Raw genomic sequence first — 18,281 nt, 5'->3', positions numbered from 1 at the left:
TAAACGTCTTTAAATTCTGTCATGTTTTTTTTGTTTTTTTTATCTCAATCAAAGATGGAAAAACCTTTACAAGCTTTTCTAGCGGCAACAAATAAAAGTGCGTGAATTTTATCCCGTTAGTTTATTTGGAGGCTCCTTAATAAGACGTTAATTTTTATTCCTTCATTCTCGATGATGTATTTATCAGAATCGAGACAAAGAAGGTCGACATTTTCTGTTTATATAAACAAATGATTTCACCAGAAAATCCGCAAGGATGGCGCGTAAAGTTGAAGTTTGGGGCCGATGAGGGCCGCAGAGCAGCGGCTGCAGGTGCAGTGGAACCCCGGGCGGCTGCTGCTGGCGCAGGCGGAGAAAAAAACCAACAGCCGCTGCCTCTTTTATCCGGTATTTCCTTTACTTACAGATATCTTAACCCATGCATGCCAGCTGGTTTCAGGCGATAGCTGATTAACAGGATTTTGTTGAACTGCAATAATCAAAATCAGCTGCGCTAAAGCAGGGAAACTTGTAAAAAGTTGCAGGACAGCGGCGCACGAGGACACGCTTTGCGGGCGCCTGTCTCAGATCTCATTTTCTTTTGAAAATAGCCTACTTGAATTTCTTAACCTTTATATGTGTAGAAGCCCGAGGCCTTTTAGTGAAACTTTCAGACATTTAATAAAAATGGTTTAGGTTGGTAGATGTGTGACTATTTGTAATAGTAGCTCAATCTTTTTTTAAATAAAAAAAATATTTTTTTTATTATTATTTTAATTCCGGAATTAGAAACTCTTATGTAAAAGGCTAACAATTTTATCGAAGTTTTTTTACAAACAAGCAAAAGGATTTGATATTAAGATTGCTTGTTATACTATATTTTAATGCATTAGAAATTCCACGAGTAAAAACAAATAACAGTTATATTGAAATGAAAACTTTTACGAGTTTTATTATTTTTTTTATTTCAAAATGAAGGTGTTGATAAGCTGGTTTTATATCAAACATCGTGAATCACTCCAGTCATCAATAAATAAAGCACAGAAAATTAACCCCATGAAAAATAATGTGTCAATCGTTTAAAGATAATTTAAAACCAAAATGCACAAACAATAAAAAAAAAAAAATAAAATAAAAATAAAAACTTTGTAATTGTATTTTCTATTTTATTTCGTTCTAGCTCCAAACTTGACACATGAGTACAAAGCTCCTTTTATCTTCTCAGAGAAGCAGGGTTGTACAATTAGTGCATTAGGTCCTAAAACAATGAAAAAAAAAAAAAAAAAAAAGATCAAAGTAGTAGAAGTGCTACATGAGGAGAGAGTGAGGTAAATCTGTCAAGAAAAAAACTGATGAACTAATCCAGAAAAGAAAAGATACAAACCATCATTAATATCATCATTATATACACACATTAGATGCATAGAATACTTTTTTTTATCCATTTTTACATAAATACCAATATTCTCCCCTATAAAACAAACTGATCTGAGATCCTGGTGGTTTCCATAACTGCCATGTTCATAAGGAAAGGTAGCATTTTTCTGTTTAACTGTTTTTTTTTTTTGTTTTTTTTTTGTAGCATTATTTATATCAGATTACCTCAAAAATTAAAATTCCAGATTTTTGTTGCTGCATTAGTTAATGCGGAAATCAAAAGCTGTTGAGTTATTTATCAGTAAAGAAACTTGGAGCAGTAAGTGAGGATGAGGATGCAACAGAACATCTGAGATTTGCCCACAGGTCCTGTTTTGCATTTCAAATTTAACAACTGAGTCAGCATTAAGAAGAGATGCCACATTCCTCCAGTTTGGGGTTTTAGAGGGAAATATATTAAAATGTCATCCGTCAGCGATGCTCAAATTCCATTATGCAGATCCATTTGAGCTTCTGTTATGAAATGAAGACCATTTTATGCTTTGTTTTAGCCTAATGAACATGGGTGGATTGCAGTAAATTTGTAGAGCCTCCTATCAATGTGAGAGGAGGCTCTCTCTTAACTATGGACTAAGTCGTACTTAAGATCCCCTTCTGGGAGCTCATCATGCAGTATAGATAAACATCACTCTCCTACAATGATCTCGCCAACCTGTCAGGGCAGTACAGACAGCACATGTGAATCCCATCTACCCTGAATCCCATGGGCTGTCATCACATTCATAAACCAACTTGGCAAGTTTTTGTGCATCCTCTTAAACCCTCAGGAAATGTTCATGCTTTTGCATGTCTAATGAGGAAGCCCACTGCTACATAAGAACCCCCTAAAGACCTGTCCAAGACCCTGCAAAGACCGTCCACATTCCATCATTGTAGGGTCATTGGCTCTTTTTCAACAGCAAATGAGAAAACAGGATAAGAAAAACTGAACTCCCAAAATCTTTTAGCTGATTTATTTCTGTATACGTTTTGAGAAAAAGCTCAAATGAACTGCAGATAATAACCTCTATTCCTGAATGAAAATTGAGAGCAGAGCAATAGGTTTGATTCTGGAAGCAGTTATTTATTCCCCCAAATCTTCATTCTGTAAATAATTTCACAGACAAATGTTTTTGTAACAAGGTCCCAGAAGGTTTCTTCCTTTCTGCTGCAAGAACAGCGTGTCTCTCAGAATTCCTCTCTCAGACACCTGCAGCCCAGCAGATGTCTTTTTGTTAAATTTTCTTAAAAATGTCTTTGTTTGGACCCAGAACCAGAATCAGCTTTTTTAGTTTCTTCTACCTCTTGGAAGCATCAGAACCTTGTCAGTCCAAATCTGACAGAGACGTTTCTTTTTCCCAATGAAAAACAATCTTCTGTTCTTGTTCATTGTCCAGAACAGGAAGGTCTGTTGTCCGTCCATCAGTCTACAGAAATAAAAGCTGTCAGCTTACATGTTTGTGTGTGTTCATACATGTGCCCAGTTTTACTCTGCAATGTGTGTGTCTCTAAGACGATGCATTGTAAAGGTTCTGATCATTATGCAAAATTTTGTTTTGGATTAAATTTATAGCAGCCACTGTGCCTGCCAAAGAATTGGCTTATTCCATTTATTTTGTGTTTTTCTTTTCCTATTTTGTCAAATAAAATGTAACATTCTGAACGCATCTTTTATAAATCGACATTTGTGTGTTAATTTCCCCAAGCAGAAACATACAATAAAAGGCTTGCCTAGTTTTACAATCATCCTAAAATGACTGTCAGGTTGGACCAATGAGACTGTTAAAACACCTACATGTTACAGAGCAGAATGGCAAAGTGAATTATGTAAAAAAAAAAAAACTTTTCTCTTTTTGTGCTCATTAAGGCAGAATTTGTTGGTGAATTTTAAATAAGATTATAAACAACTGCGAACATTCTGCTTTGCAGGCTGAAATGGTTTGAAACTAAGCAATAAGATTCAGTGCTGAAACGCAGAAATATTTTCAGCCCTAATATTTATTGGAACAAAAAGAAAGGACAAAGATTCATCATAATGTGAGAAATTTTTGGACAACCAGAGGCCAAGAGATTTGAAAACCTGTTTCAGAACTTTACTACAAATCAAGCTTGCAGAAGCTTCAGTGGATGCTGACAGGGAAACTCCCAGATATGCACAGTGGCTGCTCAGTCATGTTTGGCTTGAACTGTGCTTTAGATGTAAAGGAAATCCTGGATGCAATCGTCTCATCTCAGAGTTTAAATTCAACCTAGTAGCAGTTTCTGGTCCTGTCTGATCTTCCAGTGTCCCTTTTGTCTTTCATATATGTTTGTGTGTGAGACTGTGGAGTGGCAGATGCAGTCTAATCGTCGCTGATGACATCCACATCCTCGCTGCCAGGCTGCTGCGTTGCCGCTCTCCAGCGGCTGACATGTTGGCTACCCTTCCTCTTCTGCTGAGCTTCGGGAGACTCTTCCTCCAACTTCTGACGCTTGTGCTTCGTTCTGCGGTTTTGAAACCACACCTTCACCTGCACACACAGAGCCACAGATGGAAACCTGGTTTATACAGCGTTCAGAGTTTATGAAAACCAAATTCACCATTAAATCCCAGAATCAATAATTGCATGAAATGATCTGTGGCAACAAATTTCCGTCGGCATTCTCTTGCTTTCTGCGGTTGTACAAAACCCTGTCCCATCCGTATGGGACCTTGTGTTTATTAGTGTTACGCTTGATACATTGGCAAACTGCTGTCCAGCACTCAGTTATGATGACTTTTGGTCATTTTAAAATCAGTAGTATTTTTAAACAAAGCGGTTACTCAGTTAAATATGCTTTCACTTCCTCCTTTCAAAATGTCTAAATACTTTGGAAAGCAAATTTTTTTTTTAGAAATAAAAGCTCTGTAGAATTAAAGGTTTAGAAGTCTGAATCAATGAGTGTCTGTTAAACAATAGGGACAGGCCAGCAACAAATTTCAATAGCTCATATTGGCTCTAACAGCTAATCATTGAAACGTCTGCTCTAAGAAATCAAGTCAGGTAAATATACTGTGATCAGATATAAAGACGCTTCTTTTGAATAATTATTTTTCACCGACATTAAAGTTCTTTGTCCACCCATATTTTTGATTAATTCAAATAAAAAAAAGTGCACTCAGCTCTGGTTTCACTCAGTGATGGTTTCTTGTTGTTGTTTAGTTGCTTCCTCGTTTCTTGCTCCCACGTGTATTTTCCCTGACGTTTGTTAGAATAATTATTATTGATGATGTGTGGGCCTATCTTTAACACGTTTATTGGATTTTGATTGGTTTTCAGTATTTCTGCCCCAGTTGCCTGTTAAGTCCTTAATTAAATCAGCAAAACGCATCTCTGCCTTCTCCTCTCTGCATTTGGGTCCTCAAAGCTTCTACCCAATCCTGACACAAACCAAATCATTTCCCTCTGTTTTGGGTATTTAAAGCACAGAAGCTGTTTTAACCAACTGCAAATACACCCAAGAACAATGCAGAGCTGTTTGGAAACCCTGACACAGCTACAACCTCAACAAGCTGTGACGCTGTCACTGATAGGAATTAATGTGTTAGAGCTGTTCAACGATTTAAGACCTGCTCACTGGTTAAACACCATTATGACACGCAGAGCTGTTTAAACCCGCCAAGCTGGATCCCTATTTGTGTTGCGCAATCCATCAGAAGCTGAAGGCTCTCTAGACCCATGCAGAGCATAAGAAAGCTAATGCGAAACAGACACATTTACCACAGATTATACCAGGAATCAAAGTTAAGATTCTTTCTTTATATATCATAGAAAAATAACCACGAAAAACAAAAATAAGATTCCTTTGAGAGATTTTCAGATGAGAAATATCTATTTAGTTTTAATTATGTTTAATATCATCCAACTGATTGACTAATTCACTCCTCATGTGTCCATAAATACTGCCTTTTCATTACCGGGCTTATTTTTATGCATTAATTCTTGTCATGGTGATAAATTAGAAAAAAAGAATAAATTAAGGCGTTTCATTCAGCGCAGCAAGACTAAACTTGATGCTGTAGGCCGTGCAACTCTAACCTAACATTTCTCTACCTGCTTAATCATTTTAGACATAGAGACACACAAACACACAGAAGGACAATTAAGGACGGCCATTTAACCTGATATGCATGTTTACAGTTGTATAAGTAACTACGGAGAACTAGAGTGTTTAAAAGACAAGGCTGTATCGCAATAACACAGCAAGTCAGTGGTACATCATTCAGCCCAACCCGCCTCATTTACAGGGAAGATTTCCAAATCAAGGTAATGGAAAACATCCCAGAACCATGCCTGCATGTTGACTGGAGAGTGGTGCCATGTGGTGTGCCTCTTGGAACGGAGATATGTGCTGCTAACATCTAGAATGTTATGAGTATGAAGGAGAGCCTCTCTCTGATTAGAAAAATATCAGGAGAAAACCTATTTGGTGAGACGTTTTCAGGGTTCCAGCCTTGCTTTCAAAGGTCTTTATTTTGTGAGGAGACCCCAAAAAATCTTTATCAAGTCATACGGTCATAAAGAAATACTATATAGTGTTTTGTATTATTTTGCTAGAGCAGTTTTTTTTTTTTTTTATATAACAGGAGTTAGGGAGAAATTTGTATTATTGTCAAAACTTTCTAAAGCAAATCGCTTCCTGTTATAACAAAAGTAGTTTTAGTGGTTTTTGTTTTACATGTTTTGGATGTTTCTGTCCTTTTTCTTACCTGGTGCAGAGTTAATCATTGGCCTCTTGCTGAGCTAAGGGAAAAATCTAACATTTGAAGGTGTGACTAAACACAATACTTTAATATAAAAGTATTGTTAGTTTTTTTTTTGTAAAAAGTAAAATAAAATTAAGTAAAATAAAAAAAAAAAACATATATGAAATAGTTTTATATGACCTGAGTCACTGTTTCTCTGCAGGGCCCCTTGTGGCAAGTAAGAAGTTTTATTGTAAGTTAGTTTTATTGAAGCTTACTTGGATGACGGAGCTGACATGTCCCACAGCAGTGTTGATACACTCGATCATTACTGCCTGTAAATGTGCTCTGATTGCACAAAGTCATAATTATGAGTGATTAATAACTGCTGCTGGCAGCTGACTGGCAGATCCACATCCTTCTATTCCCATCTATTGTTGTGAAATGAGCTCATAATTTATGAATCATATCCTCTCACTGGCGTCAGGAGCCCAACTACCGTGCCGACTTGATGACAAGCACCGTCCTGAGAAAAAGAGATTGCCCTGACTAATCACCGACTCAGCGTTCCTCAAACCCTAAAAGAACAACTGACATCACAGCTAAAAATGCTTTGTTTAGAGCAAAGGCCTCAACTGCATCCTGAGGAGGTAATTCAGCCATAAGATTCAGGTTTGGAAAAAGGAACATGCCTGCAAGAAGTCCAAGGATAGATCAACTAAGACCAGTGCAAATAATTTTTTTTCTCTAAATAACTCCCCTTCTAAGTTATTAAGATTTATGGAGAGGGAAGGTCTGGAGCTAAAATTAATATCTGAGAAAAAAAAAAATTACTTAAAGACTAACTTCCTACAATACAGAATACATTTTCAGCAAGATGCAGCAATGCAAAAGTGGCAACAAAGTGCTTTAGAGATCCCAAAAAAATCACTTAGAAATGCAAACTCCCAAAATCTTAACCCTCAATGAGACGCAGTGGCCGGTTATTAAAAGGAAACAAAAATAACCTCTTGGCTCAGCCTTTCTCATACCTCATCAAAAATAGTTAAGTTATCCTGAGCCAATTTCTATAATTTTGCTGTTATAAGTTTAGGCAGCTGGAGGACATGGGGACTATTTTTCATCATTCTGCTTCATTCCATCTCTGTTCTCCCCTTCTAAAGTATTTGTTAAGTTCCAACCATAGCTTTATGTTCTCTCTGCTTTTTCTTGTCATTTAAGCTTCATCCTGCTTGTTCCTGTTTGACTGGGAGTCCATATGGAAATAAAAAAGCTTTGTTGTTGCCCTCAACACCCTTTGTTATAGACGTTGGAGTTGAGCCTGTTTTTTTAGTGTTGTCATGTTTCTTTTACTGTTATCTACTGTATGTTCTCTCTTTCATCCTCTGACTGGCTCAGAGCTTACCTGCCTGTCTTGGTCTTACCTGCACAGGGCCACCTTTACCTTTGGAGCTAGTAAACAGTTATCTTTGGTTTATGGTTAACACTTCTGCGAGGTCCGCGCAGCCAAAATACGGCATTTTTAGCTTCCGTGTGTTGTCCTTCTATTGCGATCCAGCAAAAGCTCCTACTGGCAAGGGTTTGCTAATATTGATATCGACAGACATCTGATGATTTATCAAATAATTATTACCACTTTTAAATAATTGTGGAGAATTCCCAAGAAAGAAATTACTTTTGGTCTTAGACAGCATAAAGAGGCTTTGAACGAGCTGTAAATGGCTCTGTTTTCTACTTCTTCGTGTAGTGTGGTGTCGTCAGCTTGCAGTTTGTGCTGAACACGCCCCCCCCCCCTGGAGCAAGCCCGAGTGGGGGAAAATCTGCATAGAGTAAAATGATTGTGCATCGTCAGGCATAACTCAATCTTTTCCGTTCCTACATCTGCTTTATTTGTATGTCCGTTTCTTTCTACCTGAACCCCAGTCGGCTTTGGTAAAAGGCCGCCCACACTGATACTGATGGAGGTTTCTTCCAGGAGGAGCATGCCTTGCAAATAAATGATTCAATACAATCAATTGGTTTTCCTTGATAGAAACTTTTAACTAATCTGACTGTATTGTCTCTGTAAAGTGCCTTGAGATGACATCTGTTGTGAATTGGTGCTATATCAATAAACAGAATTAAAATAGGTTTGATTAGAACTCAGGGCAACAAACTGTAACCAACATGCAGTAATGAGATAAGATCCCAACCACTCAGGATTTAAATTACAGGCATTAAACATGTCAAAATAAAACAAATAATAGAAAAGGGATCCTTCATGAGGGCTGATTCTCAACCTCAAACAGATTATCTTGTGCTACTCAAAGTCGCAGCACGCTGCTCCCTGAGGGATATGTCAAATGCAGAGGACAAACCTCCTTACTAAGGGATCTTTACTTTATTTCCCATCCCACTCTGAGCTTGTAAAATAGCTATTTAGGCAACATTTAGTAAGTCGAACTGATCTGATATTGCATGTTAGGCAGGTCTGCAGTCATTTATATGTATGGCCTACTGGCACATTTTTCCAAGCTTTATCAGTGCCACATTGGGAAGCACAATTCTTACAACTTTTCACTTAACATCTCCTTGGGTATAAGTTTGTAGTAGCTAAAAGTGTGTTTTCTGTTTAATAAACTCTATTATTCTCGATATTCAAATTTAGAGGTTTCTTTAGGAAAGGATGCCAGTAACAAAAAAATATATCATGGAAAACAATCATTGCCAAAAACAATTCCAAGATTACCAAGTAAAGAAATGGTTGCTTTAAGGTTTTTATGCTACACCATGACTTGACAGAGGACTAGAAACCAGTATTGACAACAACAAACACCTATGTAAAAGTTCCCACCATGCTGCACCGCCCCCTGTGTCTCAGAGGATGCCTCACCTGTGTCTCTGTCAAGCACAGCCCACTCGCCAGCTGCTTCCTCTCGGTTCCGACCACGTAATGGTTCTTCTCAAACGCACGCTCCAGGCGCAGCAGCTGAGAAGGGGAGAAGGCCGTCCGAATCCGTTTGGGTTTCCTGGAAAACGGACCATGAAGCAACAGGTTCTCTGGACTGCTGTCGTCTCCTGAAAAAACAAATCGGTTTATGTCTCTGGGCATCACGTTTAATTATGTTATTCTGATTGGCGATTAAAATATTTATTCAGATGTGTATTAAGTGAAGATAAAAGAAAATGAAAAAATAAAATGGCACACCAGAAAAAAAGGGTTCATGAGCAATAAATAAAAAAAAAAAAACAATTTAGCGAGGTTAACCACATGTTTCAGATTGCATACAGTTGTTTTTCTCGTTGTTAAGAAAGGTTAGAAAAGCTCTTTCATTTTCTGATTAGAAATGATGCAAGAATTATTTTTCTCTGAGTCTTAGATGTCGGCCAATGATATACATGCATGAAGCCAGAAAGGCAGAAATTTTATAATAGGTAATGGATTTAACACTAGTAGATGAACAGACTGTTTAGCACCTGCTGCACTTCAGGTGTAATGGTTTATAATATCTATTAAAACTGGGTCCCTGAGTATCATTGCCTAAATAAGCCCTTCCACCATTCAATTCCCATGAGCCATATAGTTTTTGAGAAAGTGACTATAAGTTTTTTATTAACTTTATACCTTTATAATCTGAATCAACTGACTGACCATCTGAAATATTTGCATTCCTGAAAATTAATGTAAGACTTTCACTTTTGGTTTTGAAGTACTGGTGTAGATAAACTTTGTTTTAATAGTATGTTCCTTTCAGGATTATCCTGTTCTACATGCTATAATTTCTGTAGTGATCAGTTTCTGTTCTTGAGAGAAAAGCAAATAACCAAACAAAAGACTGGAAATGAAAACAAGGTAAATCCAGAAGTCCTGAGGCTGTAAGAGGTCCTCAGACTAACATGTCTTGTTTTGTGACGATGTGAACATGGAAGCAGCGTCCCACCAAAGAGCTGTGCCTAGAAACCCACTTCATCGTGGACTGATGCCTTTGGATGTTTTTTTTGTCAAACCTACGGAGCTCCCTGTTGTTGCAACATGCCTCTGTGTGTCTGTTTGCTCTGGCTAATCTGAACAAACACTTAATCTGTTTGACATTTGCATTTGAATTTATCACTTTGTGGCAGTGAAGCAATGCCCTGCGATGGACTGGCAACCTGTCCAGGGTGTATCCCACCTCTTGTCCATTGACTCGGGATAAGCATGCTAGAAAATGGATGCATGGATGGCAGTGAAGCGATATTGAAGTGATATTGAAAGGTTTTTTATCAAATATAAGGAAGATCTGCAGAAACTTGAGCAGATTTGCTCAGTTTTTGAAGTTCTGGTTCTAGATCTAAGGGTTTTTTATATTACTTTAGGACCCTTAGAAGGACATTTTATCTGTGTAAAACTTTAAATGTGAGCTTTTTAGAATGTAAATTAACACGATTCACTTTGTGAGGAAGATAATTTAAAAAAGTCAGCAGATGTGCTATTGCTTTAATTGTGTATATCTGTTATATAAAGTCAATGGTTGTAACAGACAAAGTCTCCAAAGCTGGGAGACTGTTTTACCCATCATCTTTACTGATGGTGGATAAATTCTACGGAGCTCCCAACATGATTTATTTAAGAAGTTATAAATTATATCTGAATAATAAAACTAGCAGCCAGCGTCCAAATCTGAGACGTTGTTAAAAACAGTTCATGTTCAGTAATTAAACACCTCTAAAGAAAATAGTTATAAGAAATTAAGATAAAATATGGCTTTAGTTTGAGCTTGTTTAGCTTTTAAGGTCAAAATGTGTAGTGTTATAAAATACAAAGTTTTAATGTATTTTAGCCATAAGAACAGCCTAGTTTTTGACATTTGTAATTTTTGTTTTCTAAACAAACTTTAAACCAAATGTTTGTAATTTGTGTTAGCCATAGGCTAACGTTGGTTTATGATGTACAAACCTCACATGTAAAACATTAAACCACCTGCAGCTTTTCCAAACGAAGCGATGTGAAAACCCGCCCGTTAAAAAGCGAATCGAATTTATTTCCATGCGGATCGTCTCGGTTTATGTGATTTTACTGAGGTGTTGAAGCGAGTCGCACCTCTGGACCGAACATGAAGCTGATTTGTTTATGAGACAAAGTGGTCGTATAATACAAGTGAAAGTGATGCTAAAAGGGTTGGTGTTCATTTCTTCGCCCCAAACCGTCGCGCGGCTTCTGCCTTTATTTTTCCTGACAGGTTATTGAAATCGTACGTAAATGTATCAATAAGTTTTTACATAAAAACAAATATGCGCTTGGGTTCTTTTAAGCCTGGTGAAAAGGAGCCACCGCGACCATCACACTCTACGCAAAAGAGCGGGCTGAGCGACAATGATGGCGGGCGGAGAGCCGGCACGTTCCGGGCACCTTTTATATGGCGTTAGTCGCTTTATTCACATGCAAATTCAGAACCGTGACTAATGCCCGTCATGGTTTGCAAATATTTCTGCTCAGTGTCAAACGATGCTTTAATGTAGCTACTACTCGAGTCGAAAATAAAATTAATATAAATTAAAAAACACATTTTTAATATTACCACTCCATTTTTTGTTTTTTTTTGTTTTACTGTGCTGCAGGTGTTTAAAATTAAGCTGCAGACCTTTAAAAAGTTTTAGTAAATGATGGTTGGCATCATGGTTGGCAGTTAAGGAATGCAAAAACACAAATAAGGACAGCAAACTCAAACCAGAAACTGAAATTTAAACAACTGGGAATAAGCCTGAGGATTTAGAAATATTTAACAATGCTCTGATGAGCGGCACAAAGAGCAAATAGCTGGTCGGACATAGAGCTGAGCTTTAAGTTTTATGCAGATTATTCAGTATCTGTTCTCGGATTAGGCTTTTCAATTAGAGTAGCTGTGACTCCTGAAAACTCTTGACCAGTTGGATCTGAGCAGAACTTCTTTACAGGAGCAGGACATTAACAATAGCACACAAAGGATAACAAAAGTATCTGTGAATAAGGCTGAAAACGGTTCAGGAGAAACTTCTGTCAATTTAAATCCAGATATTTCGCTTCACATTCTGCAGCTTCATGTGCTGCAGCACATTTGCTCTTAAACTAGGAGCCAAATACTGTATAATATCCTACAATGTGTTAATGCATTGGATTGATAGGATGAAGCAGGTGATCGGGTAGGATGATAAACCCTCCTGAACAAGAACAGCCTGCAGGACGGAAAGTAGGTGCTTCCTTCGCAAATAGACTCAAATGGTTTTCATCATTAGCATCTCATCAGTCACGAAAACTGATTTTTTTTAACTACTTTGTGAGTGTTGGGAGTTCCTTTTTTTCAGTTATCTTAATAAAGTGTTTATTAATTAACCTAAACTGATCATCTAAAGATCAGAAATAGCCAAACTTTCTTTCCCTCAGCTGATCAGTGGGTGAACTTCAGTTTGCCTAATGTGTAATATTTAGCCATGGGCTTTTTCATGCACTTTAACAAAATAAATGAAAACAGTAAAATATTACATAAAAGACCTGTGTTTTGGGGCACACATTGTGATGATCTTTAATTCCCAAACATTTATTTCAAAATATTACATCTATCAAAGAGCCGGTATGGTGTTTTTCATCTCTTTTATATGTGTATAGTTGTTGGAATTAATTCAAATCAGGAATAACATGTCAGACCTTAGAGTGAGTGGGAAAGCAGAACCTGCCAAGAAAATTCTGATCTAAGCTTATTTTAGAATTCTACTATTAGATGAAGCAGAAATGTGTAGCAATAATTTAGCAACATAAAATCAAGCTTTGTTACTTCAGCTTTTTCATCATGGTTTAACCATCCTCTGGTAGTAATTAATATAACAGCAGTTTACTATTGGGTAAGAGGCATTCAAAGTGACAGATTACTTTGCAAATAAGAATGCAGCTCTGACTGTTGAGGAATTGTTTGCAACACAAATTCTTTAGAGTTCAAACGATATAAAAAACTCATACTAAAAAGTCTTAACATAAAGCTTTATGCTTAATGCTTTATGTTTTATTCAAATTTATAACTTTTATTTATAATCTTTTTATTCATTTGGTGTATTTTTTTTATATATATTATTCAATAAACATGGATTAAATTAAGAGGGAAAGTTCTAATTTTTAATTGTTCGGATTTTTAAAAATACTTTCTAATTGGGGCTTCATATAGTCCAGTGGTTTTATATTTTTGTTGGGTTTTTTTGCCTCTTCCTGCACTCTTATTCTACTCTTTCTGCTTCCATATAATTTAGGAGGGAAAAGGGCTGTTGGACAAATACATTTATTAACAAATAGGTATCATAAGATACATGAGAAGCCACGTCATCAAACTGCAAAAAAAAAAAAGATTGTAAGAATATTTGTAAACTATTTGAAATATATATATAAAAAAAAAACTTCATATCAGACTATAAAGGTTAAAATTAGCATGTTAAAAAATAAAAGCAGATAGATACGGTAATTCTTTCCAGGATAGATCAAGCAAGCAAATAAAAAAGCACAGCGGTGGTTGGGTGATGATTTGGGCCATGCAAAAACAACTACGGACAATCCAGATAGAATAATGACAAGATTAATCCTTTGACTTATTGAAAAGGTCTTTCTACAAGAAGTTAGAACAGAAAAAGGTTTTTGCACATTGATTTAGTTTCTGTTAAAAGCAATACACTGTAATATGTCTTGTCTTTTTCATAACTAAGAAGTGTTGATGTTTTATATCATAAACAAACACAGGTTTGTAGTAAATTGAAGCTGCAGGAGAAGGAGCTGCAGGAAAAATGAGGCTGTGAGCTGCTTCCATATATAATGAGGAAAATGTGGCTTTAAGAGAGGAGGTGCAGCACAGAGGGAGAGGAGGAGAATCAGGAAGAGATCATGGCAACAACTGAAAGGGATCAGAAAAGAAACACCTGAAATTTGGAAGCAGAGAAATAAGTTTGGGCCCAAAGAGATTAATAATCATCCGCTGCTGAAAGTAGTTCCTTTGTCATAACAGATCAGTTGAAAATAACAAATATTTTCTTTTTAGATAGATTAAAGGCAGGCATGAAATACAAAACCAAAAATTATTCATATGATTCCTACATTTAAAAATATGCCTTTCGTTTTTTTTAGTTTTTTTTTTAACAAAATGTATTAAACTGGAATATTTATCATGTATTTATGAATAAATAATGCTGCTCCAGAGAATACCAGTTTTAAAATAACTTTTTTAAAACAGAGATTTCAAATATGAGATTTAACTCATGCTTAAATGGTCTAAACATTACACAAATATTCTAAAAATATTTCCTAAAAAACAAGCTGAGTATGTCCTAAGCTGACCGCTGTCATAACCTTTTATGGGACTATGTTGCAGCCTGAACTAAAATAAAAATACATTTTCAACAGCTAAATTAAAAGGCTGATGGGAACAGATTTTTTTTCTGTGAATATTTGTGAAGCTGCCAACCAAATAAAATGAGAAGTTGCTACATTTCTTTAAGAAAAAATTACCAACCTTTAATTTGGAAAAAATATAATAATATAATATATTTTAAAAATGTATGATCCTGTTTTTCAAAATAAGAGATTTAATTGTGTTTGGTCTCCACTTCACGATTAAGAAGAATATTTTCTAACATAAATTAAAGTACCTTTTTACAATTTTATCTAAAATATCAAGTTGCAAAAACATCTTGGTTTAAGAAATAAAGTAAATAGGATGGAAACAATTAATTAAGTAATTGTGATTAATCATTATTAAAATAATCCTCATTTAATTTGGTAATCAAATCATTACCTAATTTAATGATAAACAGAATCTAAAACACACCATTAGCTGAAAGAATAACCCACTTAAAGCAAATATACACTTAAGATATTTTTTAAACAGAATATTTACAATTGTAACATTAAAGATTTTTTTCCTTTTTATATTTTTATAATTGCATATATATGCCCATATATTTTTTGTTTTTATCATTTGCAATTCATTTAAAACTCACAATAAAGGTGTTTTTGTCTTTATTCTAAAAGTTTGTTTCATTATTTATGTTTTAATGGAATTTAATTGCCATTACATTATTACACTTTCAAAACCTTTTGCCCAATAAAGTTCAGTAGCCTATAGGGTATATTATTACTTAGCATTTGATGTTTTTCCTTATTCATGAATGTACTTACACTTAATTAATTTTGGGGACAAAACAATTTAAAGAATAATATAATCTTAAATAAATATATAAAAAACTTAAAAATCATTAAAAGACTCAAATAGTTCAGAACGTTATTTATTGATAATAAAAGGGAGCTCAAAATATTCTAGAACGGAGGATATTTGGTTTACGGGGTGTGAGGGAACTTTAAGTAAACTTAATATTTCTCGTCATGGTGTGATTTTCTTTTTTTTTTTTTGTTATTTGTTATAAAAACGTATCACTTAATTTGTAATTAAATATTGATCATCTTTCCTCTTCTTTAATATGTGGTTATCTTTCATTTCTAAAACGAAAATCTAATAAATAAATAAATATCCCAAATAAAAGTGGCAAATGATATTCAAAACAATCAAATTTATCCAAACTAAATTAAATCAGCAGAAAATCTTTCAAATTTAAACGGGATTCTTTTAGTTTGCTTTAATAATTCCCCATCTATTTATTCTTTCTTTATTAGTTTATTTCGTTTTTTGAAGACACCGAATTAAGATATAATTTATTTTACATAATATGTACATTATTTTTTGTCTCTATATTAATTTATTTTTTATTCTATTGTGAAATACTTTATGTAATTTATGTTTTCTATAGAGTAAAGGCGCATTACTGATTGATATTTTAAAAAACACAGAGACATTTATACTGATATTTGGTAAAAAACCTATTCCTAGTTCAGAACCTCTGAACTGGACTGGATCAGCTGATGCGCTTCATGCGCACTTTCTGCTCAGCTGCACGTGCGTCTTAAACTGAGTTATTCATTAATAGATAAATATAATATATACATTTAATGATTAATTTAAGTGAGCACGCTTGTTTCGGATCACAAATAAAGCTAAATCATCTCCAGTTAAGGAGTTTCAATCTTATTAATAACATTTACTGGACTAAATTCTAATGATGGATACAGATCAGTTATATGGCCGGAGTAAACTTTCTAAAAAAATAATTAAATTGTAACTGAGATGCAAGAAAACAAAAACAAAAAAAAAAACAAAAAACATAGCTTTAATGTGTGCGCTTGAAATATTAAAGGGGAAAATTAAACGTTTTAGTGAGTTTCAGAAAAGAGAAACCATGTTTTGTGCTTTGATAGGCGCATAAATATTTGTAGTTGGTTTCAGCAGCTCACCCTGGAAGCGGTGTCCCAGGAAGCGGCTCCGCAGCACCCAGGGGTAGAAGCTCAGCGCGTCCCGATGCTGCGGGCTGAAGAAACTCTGCGGTGAGATCTGCAGCGGGTGCAGCGGCAGCCCACCGGGGCTCTGCGCGTGCCCCCCGGTCTCCTGCAGCATCATGTCTGGCCCGGTAGAAAACAAAGTCCTCCCGCTCCCCCCCTGGAAGCAGGAACCGAAGACCCCGGTGGCTGAAGCGGGGTGCAAAGAGTCCGGGAAGCGGAGCGCAGTGGGCCGGATGGGTTCATCCCCGGAGCTGCCTCCGCTGTGGCTGCTGGCATCTTTCCCCACCAGAGACTCTATGGTGAAGCATTTCTTGCCGCCGCCGCTGCTGCTGCTGCTGTGCTGGAACATGGTGAGAAACCTGATGTTGACGCGATGTACAGGAAAGTGAATTACTTTGGTCCACTTTTGTCTTTCGGTCTCAGATTCCTAGTCCCTCCATAACTCTCCCCGAAAGTCGGCCCTGTGCGCACCAGTCGTGCGTAAATTCCAGACTTGAGCTCCTGGGAGCGGCTGAAGTTTCCTGTCTCCTCCGCTGTAGCAGGTAAACAAAAAGAAAGTCAAACTTGATCCGGATCCTGGCTCCGCTCGGAGTGTCCGAACCTCTGGAGAGGTGGAGAGTGGTTGTTATGGGTCTGTGTGACAGACTCGGATCAGAGCGCGTCTCCACCAGCCTGCTGCCTCCTCATGCTGGAGTCTGATGAATCCGGAGAGTCTGAAGGAGCGCAGATACCTGCCGGAGGTGTGCTGTGCGCATGCGCAGAGGAGGCCCCTGTTAGAGCCATTTTGTTGATAGGGTGGATGAGGAGGAGGAGGATGTCAAAGGTGGTGATGATAATGACTGACAGTGATGATGACAATGATTAATATGAGGTCTTAACAAACATTATTAATAGGCGCGCTAATTAAAACAAATCAGTGACTCCTGTTAGATTTGTAAGAGCTGAAGGAAATACATGTTTTTCTGAAATAACCAAAACAATTTTAGATTTTTATTTTATTTTCTGCATGTTTGAGATCTAGCTTTGCTTTACTTTAGGCGTTTTCATTATTTTTTGTGGCATGGCAAATTTATTCTTTAAATTTAAAGCTTTATGTTATTTTTTTTAATGAAATAAAAAACATTTTAATTGTATTAATTTCGTTTACTCTCAGTACTTCTGTTTTTCTATATATATTTTATACAGTTTCCTCATTATGTTATTTGCGAAAAATGTTTTTTCCTTTTTCAAATTGTTTTTGTTCTTTGTGTTTAATTCTCTGAGCCTCTTTAAAGGGTTTTATTCCACTATCTCTTTTTAGGGGCTATTTGTTAACATGTTTTAGTTCCTTCTTACTTTCTTGCTTTTCTCTGTCTTAAAGGCTTTTTTATACTTTCAGCTTATTTTGTATCATTGCTGTAGTCGCTCAATCTAAGAACACAAAACAAAAACAAAAGGAAGTCAAATTTTTTGGGTTGATACCAGCTTTTGAGCTAAAATGTATTTACTACCCTTTTGCTGACATTTTTGTGTGGTTTTGGTTCCAGTTTTGTTCTACTTGTATTTCATGGCTTTTCTTGGGCTGGGCACCATATTTCATTTACTTATTTTATACATTTTAAACAAAAGAGTTTAACTCCGAGAGATTCTCACAAATCATTACAATTTAGCTTAAAAAACAATGTAACGCAAAGTTAAAGTTGGATACAAAGCAGCAGCAGGAAAGCTGAGCAGGTCTGTGCATCCCTCAGTGACCCTGCAGGTCAAAGGTCAGATCCATTTCCTCCTCCACTTCTTGTTGCCTTGTTAGAGTCTTGTGTTGTGGCTAATGTCGACAAATTAACT

At 36.1% G+C, this 18,281-nt stretch overlaps 1 protein-coding gene across 1 annotated transcript; it reads right to left on the bottom strand.

Moving 5' to 3' along the window:
- Positions 1–962: 962 nt before the first annotated feature.
- On the bottom strand, positions 963–17,141 carry LOC107087982 (homeobox protein EMX1-like). The gene is made up of 3 exons (XM_015379865.1): positions 16,413–17,141; positions 8,973–9,157; positions 963–3,905 (listed from the first exon to the last, which is right to left on the bottom strand). The coding sequence occupies exons 1-3, from the start codon at positions 16,804–16,806 to the stop codon at positions 3,738–3,740; spliced, it is 747 nt and encodes a 248-aa protein (XP_015235351.1). The 5' UTR covers positions 16,807–17,141; the 3' UTR covers positions 963–3,737.
- Positions 17,142–18,281: the final 1,140 nt, after the last annotated feature.

Source organism: Cyprinodon variegatus, unplaced genomic scaffold (assembly GCF_000732505.1).
Source record: "Cyprinodon variegatus isolate N-32 unplaced genomic scaffold, C_variegatus-1.0 Scaffold10, whole genome shotgun sequence".
In the NCBI taxonomy this organism is placed as follows: Eukaryota; Metazoa; Chordata; class Actinopteri; order Cyprinodontiformes; family Cyprinodontidae; genus Cyprinodon; species Cyprinodon variegatus.
This window is presented reverse-complemented; position numbering and strand designations above follow the sequence as displayed.

Excerpts from the sequence above, each read along its gene's own strand:
- LOC107087982 (XM_015379865.1), bottom strand. The coding sequence starts at position 16,806 with ATGTTCCAGCACAGCAGCAGCAGCAGCGGCGGCGGCAAGAAATGCTTC. Across the intron at positions 9,158-16,412 it reads CCTGGGACACCGCTTCCAGG|GAGACGACAGCAGTCCAGAG; the intron begins GTGAGCTGCTGA and ends TTGTTTTTTCAG. Across the intron at positions 3,906-8,972 it reads TGTGCTTGACAGAGACACAG|GTGAAGGTGTGGTTTCAAAA; the intron begins GTGAGGCATCCT and ends CTGTGTGTGCAG.